The sequence below is a fragment of the Phalangium opilio genome, unplaced genomic scaffold (assembly GCF_054372755.1).
Source record: "Phalangium opilio isolate 3A_F unplaced genomic scaffold, DU_Popi_V2 ptg000082l_1, whole genome shotgun sequence".
NCBI lineage: Eukaryota > Metazoa > Arthropoda > Arachnida > Opiliones > Phalangiidae > Phalangium > Phalangium opilio.
This window is the reverse complement of record NW_028324189.1, coordinates 5827516-5841550: the sequence shown is the minus strand read 5'-3', so window position 1 is coordinate 5841550 and position 14035 is coordinate 5827516. Positions and strand designations below refer to the sequence as shown.

The following is a 14035-nucleotide window of genomic DNA, read 5'->3' as shown; positions in this document are numbered from 1 at the left end:
TATAGTGGGGGGAACACCTTTCGAATTTGTAGGAAAAAGCTTTCGGATGTTCCTTTAGCTCCATCTAAATGGGATTTATCTATTTGTCTTTTTTTTCTAAAAGAAATTCAAGAAGATTATACACCATTTCAATTTCCAAACACTCAATCACCATAAAACGAAATAGTCTTTGAGCGCCTTGGAATCCATCAAAACGTTTTAGGCAGGTCCATCCATATCTATTACTAAAACTACCTGTTCTCATAGCGGTTTTTGTTTTGTTTTTTAAATAATAAACTACGTCTTAGTAAACATACCCTTATGGCAAGCACATGCAATTGGATACGACTTTCACCGAGAATGTGACTAATTGTCAGAAGAACGACACATTTATTGTGTGCGAGCATAGACCAGTTTCAATTCTTCGCCTTTTCCCGAATTGAAATGAATGAACGAATATTTGTCTCGTTCCGTTCTCCATACAAAAATTATTCTAGGCAAAAGGCAAATCCATCTGTTACCCTCGCTCCCGATGATGTGAATACCACGACTAGCACCACGGTAAACGCCAACTTAATAATTGAATTATTAGAAAACATCTCTGTTTGCTCAATAGGTACGTCATTGACAAAATACCAAGGCCTCATCTGACAAGAATACATGTGCCCATCTTGTCACTGAACTCGCCAAGGCTCTGAATGAACCGTTTCGATTTCATTCAATAGCACTACAGCGCACGCGCCCAAAAACGAGATCGAAGGCAAAGTTTTATGCCGTGTCTTTCCCTGCTATAGTTACATCGAAATGGTCTATTACGGGTTTGACTTAGCATTGTACTCTTTGTGGAAAGCGAATGGAATGATATGGGCATTTTCGGTTAAGCACGATCGTCCGTGTCATTTCATGCCGTATAAATTGCAATTTACGACGTGGACGGCGATTCTTAAGCTCCCCCAGGTTTCCGCTATTAATATTTCAGACGAGCTATCCTAAGTTTCTAGCCGCGGTGTAGTGTTTAAGGAAGGGTCGCAATTACACGTGAAGAATGTTCGGTTGTAGATCAACGGGACCCATTCCGTTAAAAGGGAATTGCTGTTTAGTTCCCAATCGCTTTTCTCTCTGTTCAGACAATACAAAAACCAAAAGAGAGTAGATCAATGGCCAGAACCTTCCAAGCATTATTTCTAGGTAATCCGCAACAAAGGAAAATCCCGCAATGGGTGTAAATGATTCATTCAATTGTTATCTATAATATCTATCTAATATCTACAATATTTTGTTCTAATTTTATACAGAAGCGAGGATGTTTAAGAATAGAGTATGGGAATTAGACCGCCGAGTAACGTGTAAATAACCAAGAAATCCACGGAAAAAAAATCTAAAAAAAAAAATCCAGCGGAAAAAAAATCCATTGGTAAAAAAAACTACGCCAAAAAAATCTCAAATGAAATTTCCATTAAATAGCAAGCTATTCGATGTTCTCATTGTCAGTTTGTCATGGAGATTATTAAATCAAACAAGGGCAAGGAAAAAATTTGTTTTGAAGGGAATATGTACGTTCTTCAGGTTCGCGGGCGCACCCAAATACGTTGGCGTTGTGCTAAAGCCAGTTCCTTAAAGTGCAAGACGATTATGAAGACTACTTTGGACGTCAAGGAACCCAAAGTAATTCACTGTCACAATCACCCATCGGATAGGAAAGCTGTGGAGGTTGCCAAATGCTTAGGAAAGGTGAAAGAAAAAGCAAAGGCATCTCGTATAAAACCGTCGGAGTTATTTGCGGAAGCCGTCTCACAACTGGATGATGAAACTAAAGCCGTAATGCCACCTGAAAACACTGTTAAAAGGAACATCAGAAACCAAAGAACATCAAACCATCCAAATAATCCAAGCTCTATCAGAGACTTGAAGATCGAAGGTATCTGGTGCACTACCGGGGAGCCGAAACGTGAAAGATTTTTGCTAAGCGATAATGGTCAAGATGCGGATGAACGAATCTTAATTTTTGCCACGGATGACGGTCTTCGCAATCTTTGTAGTGCTTCTGCATGGTTTATGGACGGAAATTTTTCTTTGGCTCCGAAGCAGTTTTTACAAATGTATATTATTCGAGTTCAAGTGAACAAAGTTTTTACAACAGTGGTTTACTGTTTGCTGGAAAGTAAATCAGAACGAACTTATAAAGAATTGTTTGTCACCCTTCTCGACGAATGTGCCGCGAAAGACTTATGCCCTAATCCAATCTTCATAAACGTAGATTTCGAAAAAGCAGTTATACAAGCGGCAAAATCTGTTCTAGGCGAAGATATTGAGGTTCGCGGCTGCTTCTACCATTTAACACAAAGCACTCATAGGAAGATTCAATCACTCGGGCTAGAAACGACCTACAGACGTGACGAGGAATTTAGCCATTTCGTTGGTAAGCTTGATGCTCTTGCATTTTTACCAGTATTGGACGTCTCAAAGGGCATGGATTACCTAAAGTCTGTTATGCCAGAAGAAGCAACCGATCTTCTCACGTATTTTGATTCTACTTATGTCAATGGATCGTTTCGAAGAATAGGTAATAAAGACTCTGCTGCGACTTTTAAACTTCGAAAAATTAAACCAATGTTTCCACCAAACCTTTGGAACGTCCACGAAACCACTTTAAATGACGCCGACAGGACTAACAACGAATGCGAGGGTTGGAACCATCGATTTTCAAATTTAGTTTGCCAGAAACATCCCGTCATTTGGACCCTTATAGAGAAGATGCGATTAGAACTCTCCTCCGACGAAACCAAGTTGGCCCAACGTGTGTTGGGGAATTTACCACCGAAGAAGAAACGAAAATATTCGGATTTACAAGCAAAGCTGAAACTACTGTGTGAAGAATATGTTAGTGGAACGCGAGACATTCCCAATTTTTTAAAAGCGATTTCGCATAATATTAGGTTTCGATAAAATAGTATGGAACAATAAAAAATTTGGATTTTTTTTCCCTTACTTTTTTAGTTTCTGGATTTTATTTCTTTGGATTTTTTTACCATGGACTTTTCAGGGCTAGATTTTATTTCTTTGGATTTTTTTACCTAGATTCGTAAAAACAAAGGTCCCACAAATGACGGCGAATATTGTAGTAATCCTATAACTTGGTTCATAAAGAGCTATCATTAAATATTAACTCTTGAAGAATTTTAGTTAACCTGTAATTATACATGCTTGTAAAATTGTTTTCAAAATCGTGATGATAAATTTTCGAGAAACGTTTCCCCACTGCCCTTTTTCGACTAAGAACAAGCATAAACCTTCGATTAGGTAATAATACAATCTGCGTGCGTCTTACATTTACTTTTAAATGTTTAATAAAATTTTAGAATTAAGAATTTTCTTATACCTCATAGAGATTTGATTAAAGTTTAGAATTAATAAATTAGCTTATAAGCTCATATGATAAACTGTTCTTAAAATGAAACCATAAAGTTGGTCTTCAGCTATTGTCATGAAAATTTCTTGCGATTTAATATCGCCCTGAAGCCCTCTTACTCTATTCAACCTGGCAGAATAATTGAACAAAACCAAAAAAGACAAACGCAAAAGATTACATTTTCTTAAACAGTACATTAGCGAACCTGGTTTTTTGTGTTCCTCGACTTCACACGAACCAACCAACCAACCAACTAACCAACACCGGCCTCATAATCTACGTTATAGTTTCTTAACCAAACACTCATAAATATTTGCTCGCGATCCCTTTTCGAGCCTCTTCTTAAACGTAGTTTAATTTAGGATCATCTCTAAGGTTTAAATTTGGCTTTAAGCCGGTTTAGAAAGTGTACATACGTACATAGATGGCTTAATAATATATTATCCGGAGGGCTTAGAGATAGATATTCGTTGGTGCGTGAACGAGGCGTTTTCGTGTCTAGCCGATAAATTGGCCCACTAACGATTTTCACGTCAGAAATAAATGATTCATTATGTTTACCTTTTTTCCCACTGCAGCTGCTTGTTTGTCGCTTAACATTAAAGGTTTACTGATACCATATGATAATACGTCATTTATCAAAAATCAATTTAATTACAGTACCGTTCGGTTTTTAATTTATCGCGTAATTGAAAATAATCAAATAAGTGTTTAAACCTTTTGTTGTTGGTTAAAGTACCGTGGTATAAAATCGATATTTTTCATGGTATGCTAATGGAAATTTTGATTTGTAAATATTTTATGTTAGGCCTATCATTTTCATTGATAAAAATGGTATGCTTTAAATAGGTAACTTACAGCCTTACATCGAAATATGCAGCTAATTGAGTGTTTAAAAATCATTGTAAAGCCACTAATTAAGGCGGTATTTGGGATATTACCAGTGTATAATTAAAAATATTGAAATATAGAATGCTAAAAATGCCTAATCTCAATGGTATTTATGCTAATTAACAGTTATTTTATCACAGCACAAATACAGTAATTTAACGCCATATTGCGTAAATTACTAATTTACTAAATATCGCTTTAATATACCGATTTATACATATCTAATTTTATTAGCCTGCATTTGCATTTGTCGTCGTAGTATTGAAATTTGAACCAGCTTAAACTACTGGCATGTCTTAAATTTTATTCTGAAAACCAAATGTGTAGAACAAATGAGACCGGTGAAAGCTAAAACTAATTAATGCCAAGATGACATAGAAAAAGACGAAGGTTTGTGGAGAAAATAAAAAGCAATCGAACTAAAAGTCGCTCGTGGTGATAATTATAAATAATCCTGACCTTTCGTCTACTTATAAGTGATTGTTGAATGGAAAATGAAATGGCTAGACAAGCATCAAAATGCATAGCCTTAATTCTACTTTCTCTTGACTGTACTGAAAGAGCGTAAAGTTTTATCGCGTTTCCTTTGTGTATTATTTAAGATTAACATTTTTTCGGTCCATATACGGGACTTACGAGGTTACCGCCCCCTTTTCGGAGAGTTGTTCTGCCAAGGCTACGGAGCGCGTTCGACGACAGGGAATGTCAGCCACTAACTAAAGGCCGCCGACAGGTTATGGCAGCGCCCACAGAAATACCTCTCGTAAATCCCGTATATATTTCAGGAAATAGTTTAGCCTGCGTGTTATCTTAACTTCCGGATGCGATTATAATAATGCTTTTACATATAAGCGTAATTATTAGTTTTAGTTTAAGTTTTAACACGATCAACTAAATTTCTCTTCTCGTCGACATATATATTAAGTAATTCTTTAAACTAAGAAGTTTTCAAGGGTTTTTAACTCCGTTTGACTTTAGAATGTGGAAAATACACACAGTGTTTCTCGCTTCTTGCGTGATAGGTTCGTATGGTTTAGTTGAATTTGGTATAGTTTAAAATTAACACTGACGCAGCTAAGTGCATTTTTGATTGGTCTGCCTGTCAACTTCACAATTGTGTAAAATAACAAACGTGATATTTTGAAATTACTTCTAATTTCAGTTGGAGTTTGCGAATTTACATGTCCAAGTTCTCAATTTAAATGCACTACCGAAGACAAGTGCATAGGCTTTTTGCAAATTTGCGATCGTAATAGAGATTGTCGAGATGGATCGGATGAAGGATTATATGATTGTCAACGTAAACATATTACCACTAAAAGTGGAATTTTTTGGTTATAGGCTGAATTGCTTATGGAAGAGATTTTAAGCAGCAACGAGTTATTTTCTTTCTTGTTATGGTTTACATGACTTCTGTTTAAAAAGCGTGGTTGGCAAATAGGTAGTTACTCACAATTGCCAAAGTATAAAGCGCAATATCCTTTCTTTTAACCTCTCCGAGTGACTATGACGTCACGGAGAGGTATTACACTGGGCGTTTCTGTGTGTGTGTCAGTCACTGCGTTCGCAGTTGGCAAATTGGAGCAAATGTGTGCGCAGAAAGAAATTTTTGGCTTCTACTCACAATTAAGAATTAAGCGGGGGGTCGACTAATCTGCAGGTACTCTGAATGTCTGAAATGCAGTCCAAGGTAGGAAACCTACTATTTGTAGTATGCAGGTTCGGTTCACATTTACAAATATAAGAAAGCAATACTATAATTCATTGACTAACATACAGTCGAACAAAATTAGAGTTTCAACTCTGAAATCTCTTGACTAAAATGCAGTACTCTGAAATGCAGTCCTAGAAAATTATTATTTTCATCTCTGAAATCTATTGACTAAAATGCAGTACTCTGAAATGCAGTCCTCTAAAACTATTAATTTCAACTCTGAAATCTATTGACTAAAATGCACTACTCTGAAATGCAGTCCTCTAAAACTATTAATTTCAACTCTGAAATCTCTTGACTAAAATGCAGTACTCTGAAATGCAGTCCTCTAAAACTATTAATTTCAACTCTGAAATCTCTTGACTAAAATGCAGTACTCTGAAATGCAGTCCTCGAATATTATTAATTTCAACTTTGAAATCGGTTGACTAAAGTGCAGTACTCTGAAAAGCAGTCCATGAAAATAATAAATTTCAACTCTGAAATCGGTTGACTAAAACGCAGTTCTCTGAAATGCAGTCCTCAAAAATTAATATTTCGAACTCTGAAATCTTTTGACTAAAACGCAGTACTCTGAAATGCAGTCCTCGAAAACTATTAATTTCAACTCTGAAATCTCTTGACTAAAATGCAGTACTCTGAAATGCAGTCCTCGAAAATTATTAATTTCAACTCTGAAATCGGTTGACTAAAATGCAGTACTCTGAAAAACAGTCCACGAAAATTATTAAATACTACTCTGAAATCTTTTGACTAAAACGCAGTACTCTGAAATGCAGTCCTCGAAAATTATTAATTTCAACTCTGAAATCGGTTGACTAAAACGCAGTACTCTGAAATGCAGTCGTCGAAAATTATTATTTTCAACTCTGAAATCTTTTGACTAAAACGCAGTACTCTGAAATGCAGTCCTCGAATATTATTAATAGATTTCAGAGTTGAAAATAATAATTTTCTAGGACTGCATTTCAGAGTACTGCATTTTAGTCAATAGATTTCAGAGTTGAAAATAATAATTTTCGAGGACTGCATTTCAGAGTACTGCATTTTAGTCAAGAGATTTCAGAGTTGAAATGTATTATTTTCGTGGACTGCTTTTCAGAGTACTGCGTTTTAGTCAATAGAGAGTTTATATAATAATTTTCGATGACTGCATTTCAGAGTACTGCGTTTTAGTCAATAGATTTCAGAGTTTATATAATAATTTTCGAGGACTGCATTTCAGAGTACTGCGTTTTAGTCAACCGATTTCAGAGTTGAAATTTATTATTTTCGTGGACTGCTTTTCAGAGTACTGCACTTTAGTCAACCGATTTCAGAGTTGAAATTAATAATATTCGAGGACTGCATTTCAGAGTACTGCGTTTTAGTCAAAAGATTTCAGAGTTTATATAATAATTTTCGAGGACTGCATTTCAGAGTACTGCGTTTTAGTCAACCGATTTCAGAGTTGAAATTTATTATTTTCGTGGACTGCTTTTCAGAGTACTGCACTTTAGTCAACCGATTTCAGAGTTGAAATTAATAATATTCGATGACTGCATTTTAGAGTACTGCGTTTGAGTCAACCGATTTCAGAGTTGAAATTTATTATTTTCGTGGACTGCTTTTCAGAGTACTGCCCTTAAGTCAACCGATTTCAGAGTTGAAATTAATAATATTCGAGGACTGCATTTCAGAGTACTGCGTTTGAGTCAACCGATTTCAGAGTTGAAATTTATTATTTTCGTGGACTGCTTTTCAGAGTACTGCCCTTAAGTCAACCGATTTCAGAGTTGAAATTAATAATATTCGAGGACTGCATTTCAGAGTACTGCGTTTTAGTCAAAAGATTTCAGAGTTGAAAATAATAATTTTCGAGAACTGCATTTCAGAGTACTGCGTTTTAGTCAACCGATTTCAGATTTGAAATTTATTATTTTCGTGGACTGCTTTTCAGAGTACTGCATTTTAGTCAAGAGATTTCAGAGTTGAAATTAATAGTATAGAGGACTGCATTTCAGAGTACTGCATTTTAGTCAATAGATTTCAGAGTTGAAATTTATTATTTTCGAGGACTGCATTTCAGAGTACTGCGTTTTAGTCAAAAGATTTCAGAGTTGAAAATAATAATATTCGAGGACTGCATTTCAGAGTACTGCATTTTAGTCAATAGATTTCAGAGTTGAAAATAATAATTTTCGAGGACTGCATTTCAGAGTACTGCATTTTAGTCAAGAGATTTCAGAGTTGAAATGTATTATTTTCGTGGACTGCTTTTCAGAGTACTGCGTTTTAGTCAATAGAGAGTTTATATAATAATTTTCGATGACTGCATTTCAGAGTACTGCGTTTTAGTCAATAGATTTCAGAGTTTATATAATAATTTTCGAGGACTGCATTTCAGAGTACTGCGTTTTAGTCAACCGATTTCAGAGTTGAAATTTATTATTTTCGTGGACTGCTTTTCAGAGTACTGCACTTTAGTCAACCGATTTCAGAGTTGAAATTAATAATATTCGAGGACTGCATTTCAGAGTACTGCGTTTTAGTCAAAAGATTTCAGAGTTTATATAATAATTTTCGAGGACTGCATTTCAGAGTACTGCGTTTTAGTCAACCGATTTCAGAGTTGAAACTCTAATTTTGTTCGACTGTATGTTAGGCAATGAATTATAGTATTGCTTTCTTATATTTGTAAATGTGAACCGAACCTGCATACTATAAATAGTAGGTTTCCTACCGTGGACTGCATTTCAGACATTCAGAGTACCTGCAGATTAGTCGACCCCTTAAGCGGCGATCGGCTAGGTTTAAATTTCCAAAAATTGTTACAGAGGCATACGCTTGAATTCAAACGTCAACAATAGCTATGTTTAAAATGATTTTAGGAATAAAGTTTCTTAAAACGATTTAACTAGAAATAATCTAAATTACTGACGATTAAAATAATTAATATCAATTATATTTATATAATTATATAAGAAAAACCCTTTAATCGCGTCTCGACTCGGAGAGGTTCATTTTGGTTTCCCAACTTGTTTTTCTTTGTACTTCACGTAATCAGACAAATCTAGCTTAACCAAATCAAATAAAACTAAGCAACTTCTCAATGTCTAATGCTACCAAAAGTGTATTAGACTTAAAGTACCTATGATTAAATGGGTTCAATAGAGGACAAGCCTATACACCGTGTCAACCCAACGAGAATTGAATAGATAGATGTTAACCGCGATATGCTCTTCGCTCATTGTTTTGAAAAACTGTTAGATTCTTGGACCGGATCTGCACAACGGGCCAAATTCAGAAACACCATTGTTGAAAAACTAGGCTTGCGATATGATACAAAGGAAGACGTATTTCAGTGCCTTAAACCAGGGTTCATTTACACGGGAACTGTACCATACTGCAAAGGTTTTTTTTAAGAAATACATATTAAATTATGAAAATTTATGCAGTGTATTCGTAGACATAGACGAATGTGCAAGCCCGAGAAGTCCATGTAGTGATTATTGCTTGAACACAGAGGGTTCGTTTCGTTGCCTTTGCCAAACCGGTTATAAAGTTCATAATCTTTTCAACTGCACTGGTAAATTTAATTTAATTCTTCCCCAATTACATGTCCGACATTCTCACGACACATTCAAATTTAAAAAAAAAAAGTATTTTTATCTTTAGATATAAACGAATGTGAAGAATTTGGTACATGTGATCACATTTGCACCAATTTAATTGGTACTTACAAATGTTCCTGTTACATTGGCTATACACTTTCTGAAGATCAATCAAAGTGTGAAGGTTAAGTATTATTTGCAAATAGACGGTAAATCAAACGAAACCTAAAATACCTTTACGTAATCAATATCAACCTAAATTAATGACACCGTACAAAACAATCATGCACTTGAAAAATGAAAAGTTTATTTTTCATCTTAGTCAGTTTTTGAAATGTTCGGTTTTACCATAAGTTTATCATGCCTCTAAGTACACAAATATGGGCTACAACTGGGCATCTTCTGCAGGCTACTGTGACGTCAGAACTCGTATAGCGCTAAGATCCGAAGAGAGAAAATTTTGAAATTTCTGTCGCGGTGCAGCCACCAAGCGGTCGAGACGATTACTAAATTGGTCTCACGAAAAAAAAAATCCTCCAATGGAATAAAGGAGATTTTTACGTTTCCTATAGGCAGGCATTGGGGGGAACGAATTTTACTTAAGCAACCCCAAAATCCCTCTCTCTCGTGAGATAGAAGCGGTTTCGGTCCTGAAACATTCTAAAAGGGATAAAAGAAACTCTAGGCTAGGCGGTACAATTTTGTATTGAAGTTGAGGTGATAAATGATATGGAGAAAGTATAGGATTTCATTAAAGGGAGCCAGACAAACACTATTGCCATAGGAGGATCAGCCATTTCTCTACTTAGAGGCATGATAAACTTATGGTTTTACTTTCAGACATTGACGAATGCGGTAGTTCTACTTTGAACACTTGCGAGCAAATTTGCACGAACAGTGAAGGTTCATATTCTTGTTCCTGCCATAGTGGCTATCAACTTAACATAAATAATTCAACATGCAACGGTAAAACACATCTTGTCTGCTAAGGATATCGCAAAGCTAAAGCATTGTTAAATAATATCACGAACTTTTAGATATTGATGAATGTTTGGAAATTCCTCGTGTTTGTAGTCAAACATGCAAAAATAATGTTGGAAATTACTCTTGCGAATGTATATCTGGATATATTTCAACAAATGAAGAGGCACCGAGTTGCGAAGTTGAATGTATGAATGAAAGCCATATGTTTACCGTTTGTATTAGAACTAAGGTTACCCACAGTTCGGTTCAAATCAGTTTTTAGCATCGCGAGACCAAACTGACCCATAACCAAATAACCATGAGACCACTATGCAGAGCTCTACAAAATAGACGAGACCATGTCAGTGATACCATTATTATTTTAGAGTTTTAGTCAACGACATACATTGATGTAATGGAGTGTTTTGCACTAAAATATTGCTTATTATTTACTAAGTGAACGAAAAATGTCCTTCGTGATAAGAAAACATTATGGGGTCGTTGTATTCTTTCAGATGGAAACACTAAAATAGTGTATCTGACGGAAAACAACGATATTTACGTGAAAGTTATGATCAGCGAAAGCAAATATTATTTAACAAGTCGACTTAAAACCGTTATAAAAACTATTTTGTTTGATCCACTAACTGATGGAATATTAGTTCTGGAAACGTATCCTGCTGGTGGAACACTGCTAAGCATTCCTCTGTCGAACAAGACACCACCGACGGCTTTGTTGCAAGTAACAGGAGGAAATCCCGAAGATATGGCGATAGATTACGTTAGTCGGAAAGTTTACATCACTGATTCCCAAAAATCATCGGTTATAGTTTACAATATGTTTTCAAGCAATGAAAGAACGCTATTAAAAATTGTAGCGGATTTCCCGTCTAGTATCGTGATTGACGCTCAAAATAGGTATGTATCGTTGTTCTTAATTTTATCTTTAAATACACGGGTGCATGGAATACCCCACTTCGATGTAACCAGGAGGAATACACGGGGCGACGGGGGTTAATGAAATCATTGAATCTCAAGGGCGGATTTGAAAGTTAAAAAAAAATATTGAAACCAAAAACTATTCCAATTTTCAAAAAAAAATAATAATAATACTTTTAAGAAACCCACATTTATGTATATTTGTTTCAGATATTTCTACTACGCTAATTTGGGGGAACGTTACAAAGGAATATATAAATCCAAAATGGACGGTAAAGATTGCAAACCTTTCATAACGTCAGAAATATCGCGTCCGATAGATTTGTTTCTAGATGAAACGACGTCAGTGCTGTACTGGGTTGATTCCAGTCTCAGCGTTATAGAGATGACGTCACTTGATGGAAAAACCAGACGAGTTTTATTGTCTACATCAGAAAATCATCTTTTTAAAGGTAATGAATGTTCTGATTGCTTTTAAGTTAAATTATTCATATTTCCATTGATGCATATATGAATGTTTTAGACACACTTTGAGGAATTCTCCTCTTCCTGTCTTAATTAGTTAAGAATGAAATATCCGCTTGGTCGGGGACAGTATTAAGACATGTTGATTTCAATAGGTTCCTCCCACATAATAAGTAATAATTTGCTATGTCACCCATTGGTTGACCTACAAGCTGTCTGTGCTCTTTATGTTCATGCAAAAGTTAATTTAAGATCTTATTTTGAGCGGTTTTTCCAAATACCAATAGTCGTATTGAAATTCAACAAATTTTTCCATTTAAATTTGTTATTTTATACATGTTTTACAGAACCACTGTCAATTCACGTTTTTGAAGACCAGGTTTTTTGGACTCAAGCTAACTCATCTGATATATATTCTGCAAATAAAAGGAACTACAATGTAATAAACAATGTCCAGAAAGAGAGCTCCTTTATTTTGAGAGTTACAGTAGGTAACTCATATGCTGTACATTACACCTCGGGTAAAATTATACGCCTTTCGCTGACCATTCATTTCATACTCTTAACCACAAATTTACACTCAAGTAAATAACTCATGCGATGGAAGCAAATGTGATCAGATGTGTCTTTTGGGGCCGAATGATATGGCATCATGCGCGTGCTTTGAAGGCTTCAAAATGGATCTAAATAGTACTAAGTGTACTGGTCAGTAAGACAAATTTTTTAACTGCGAGAAAAGTAATAGAAGCGACACAGGAAATATTTCTTCCCATCTCGCTTTGTGGGCTTGAATAGAAATTGAATAAAGAGGTATGATAATAGGTCTAACCACATCAGAAACCATCATCTCGGCACCACAACAATGTCCAGTGTCTTCTCTACTTTTTTCTGATGGAAAAGATCAGGGTGCCTAACATTAGACCTTAAATGTAAGGCCTGACTTAAAAGATATCAAAATCGATATTAAAAAATAGACTAAATACGATTAACATCCAATTAATTGGCCCTATTTGAAGAGTAGGACCGCGTCATTTTTTGAGTCAGGTGTAAAGCTCGCGCAAGCTTTTCATCTAAGGTCAAATGTTAAGTACTTTGACCTATTCCATTAAATTTCACGCGAACTTTACGTGAAGTCCATGTCACGATTTCTTCGTAAGACTTGTTCGTGGACTTCAATTTTATTCTTAATGGAAAGTCTTATAATTCTGTACTGTAGGATTTGGTCCACGTAACGATAATGGAATACCATTGGATACGAGTGCAAATTTGGAAGCGGAGGAAAAAATTGATTACGAATCATTGAAACAAACAGCTGAAGTTAATATTCTCAGAACTTTAGTAGAAAAAACTGAAGATCTCGTTAAACAATACGAAAAAATTACGTTTAAAAAAGACTCACAATGAAAGCTTACGATCGTATTCAAATTACACTGAAAAATAAAAAACTCTATTATTAAATCTTAGTGGTAAGTTAAACAACGCATCTTCCCTTTTATACATCAAACAAAAATTTAATTCCTACGCTTTGTAAATTTTATAACGACCTTTTTCTAATCCATGGCTAATCATTTTTGACTATACTTAATGACATTTAGCCTTACAAAAATAACTTCGTCTAATAGAACTTGTTATTTCCTAATCAAGTCTTTAATTTTTCTTGTATAACTTTATGATGAAACATAAATCGCTGAAGAGCACCTCTATTTACGTCTTTGTTATTAGAAGATCTGGATTACAGACCTTATACATAGTTTTCAGACTAGGAGGATTGATACCATTTACACCAGGAGGCGAGGGTAATTTTGCGGACAAAGTGGAGTACCAAGTATCCTCGCCTCCTGGTGTGAATGGTATCAATCCTCCTTGTCTGAAAACTATGTATTAGAATTAATATAACTTCTTAATTACGTTTCAAAGAAGGTTACTTTGACTCTCATAGATTTCCGGTTATAGCTTCGGACCCTCCATTTTATCAGTGTGGCTAGTATTGATAAACATTAACAGCCATGCTGGCAAACTTTGAATATCGTGGAGGTGTAACAAAAGGATAGTTTTTACACGCCAAGCAAGTTACGAATTGAG

At 35.3% G+C, this 14035-nt stretch overlaps 2 protein-coding genes across 3 annotated transcripts; both read left to right on the top strand.

The window, feature by feature from the left end:
- The first annotated feature begins 302 nt into the window (after positions 1-302).
- Positions 303-2967, top strand: LOC149651174 (uncharacterized). 2 transcript variants are annotated; one of them, XM_089847093.1, is made up of 2 exons: positions 303-2542; positions 2646-2836. In XM_089847093.1, the coding sequence occupies exons 1-2, from the start codon at positions 1477-1479 to the stop codon at positions 2690-2692; spliced, it is 1113 nt and encodes a 370-aa protein (XP_089703219.1). In that variant the 5' UTR covers positions 303-1476; the 3' UTR covers positions 2693-2836. The 2 variants fall into 2 exon arrangements, with proteins under 2 accessions (XP_089703219.1, XP_089703218.1); XM_089847092.1 differs by having other exon boundaries at positions 305-1393; positions 1471-2967.
- Positions 2968-4707: 1740 nt separating this feature from the next.
- On the top strand, positions 4708-13656 carry LOC149651173 (uncharacterized). The gene is made up of 12 exons (XM_089847091.1): positions 4708-5301; positions 5442-5579; positions 9243-9386; positions 9442-9561; positions 9651-9770; positions 10427-10552; positions 10624-10755; positions 11065-11467; positions 11699-11940; positions 12301-12474; positions 12539-12658; positions 13170-13656. The coding sequence occupies exons 1-12, from the start codon at positions 5259-5261 to the stop codon at positions 13355-13357; spliced, it is 1950 nt and encodes a 649-aa protein (XP_089703217.1). The 5' UTR covers positions 4708-5258; the 3' UTR covers positions 13358-13656.
- The last annotated feature ends 379 nt before the right edge of the window (positions 13657-14035 follow it).

Excerpts from the sequence above, each read along its gene's own strand:
- LOC149651174 (XM_089847092.1), top strand. The coding sequence starts at position 1,477 with ATGGAGATTATTAAATCAAACAAGGGCAAGGAAAAAATTTGTTTTGAA.
- LOC149651173 (XM_089847091.1), top strand. The coding sequence starts at position 5,259 with ATGTGGAAAATACACACAGTGTTTCTCGCTTCTTGCGTGATAG. Across the intron at positions 5,302-5,441 it reads TCTCGCTTCTTGCGTGATAG|TTGGAGTTTGCGAATTTACA; the intron begins GTTCGTATGGTT and ends TTCTAATTTCAG. Across the intron at positions 9,771-10,426 it reads AGATCAATCAAAGTGTGAAG|ACATTGACGAATGCGGTAGT; the intron begins GTTAAGTATTAT and ends TTTTACTTTCAG.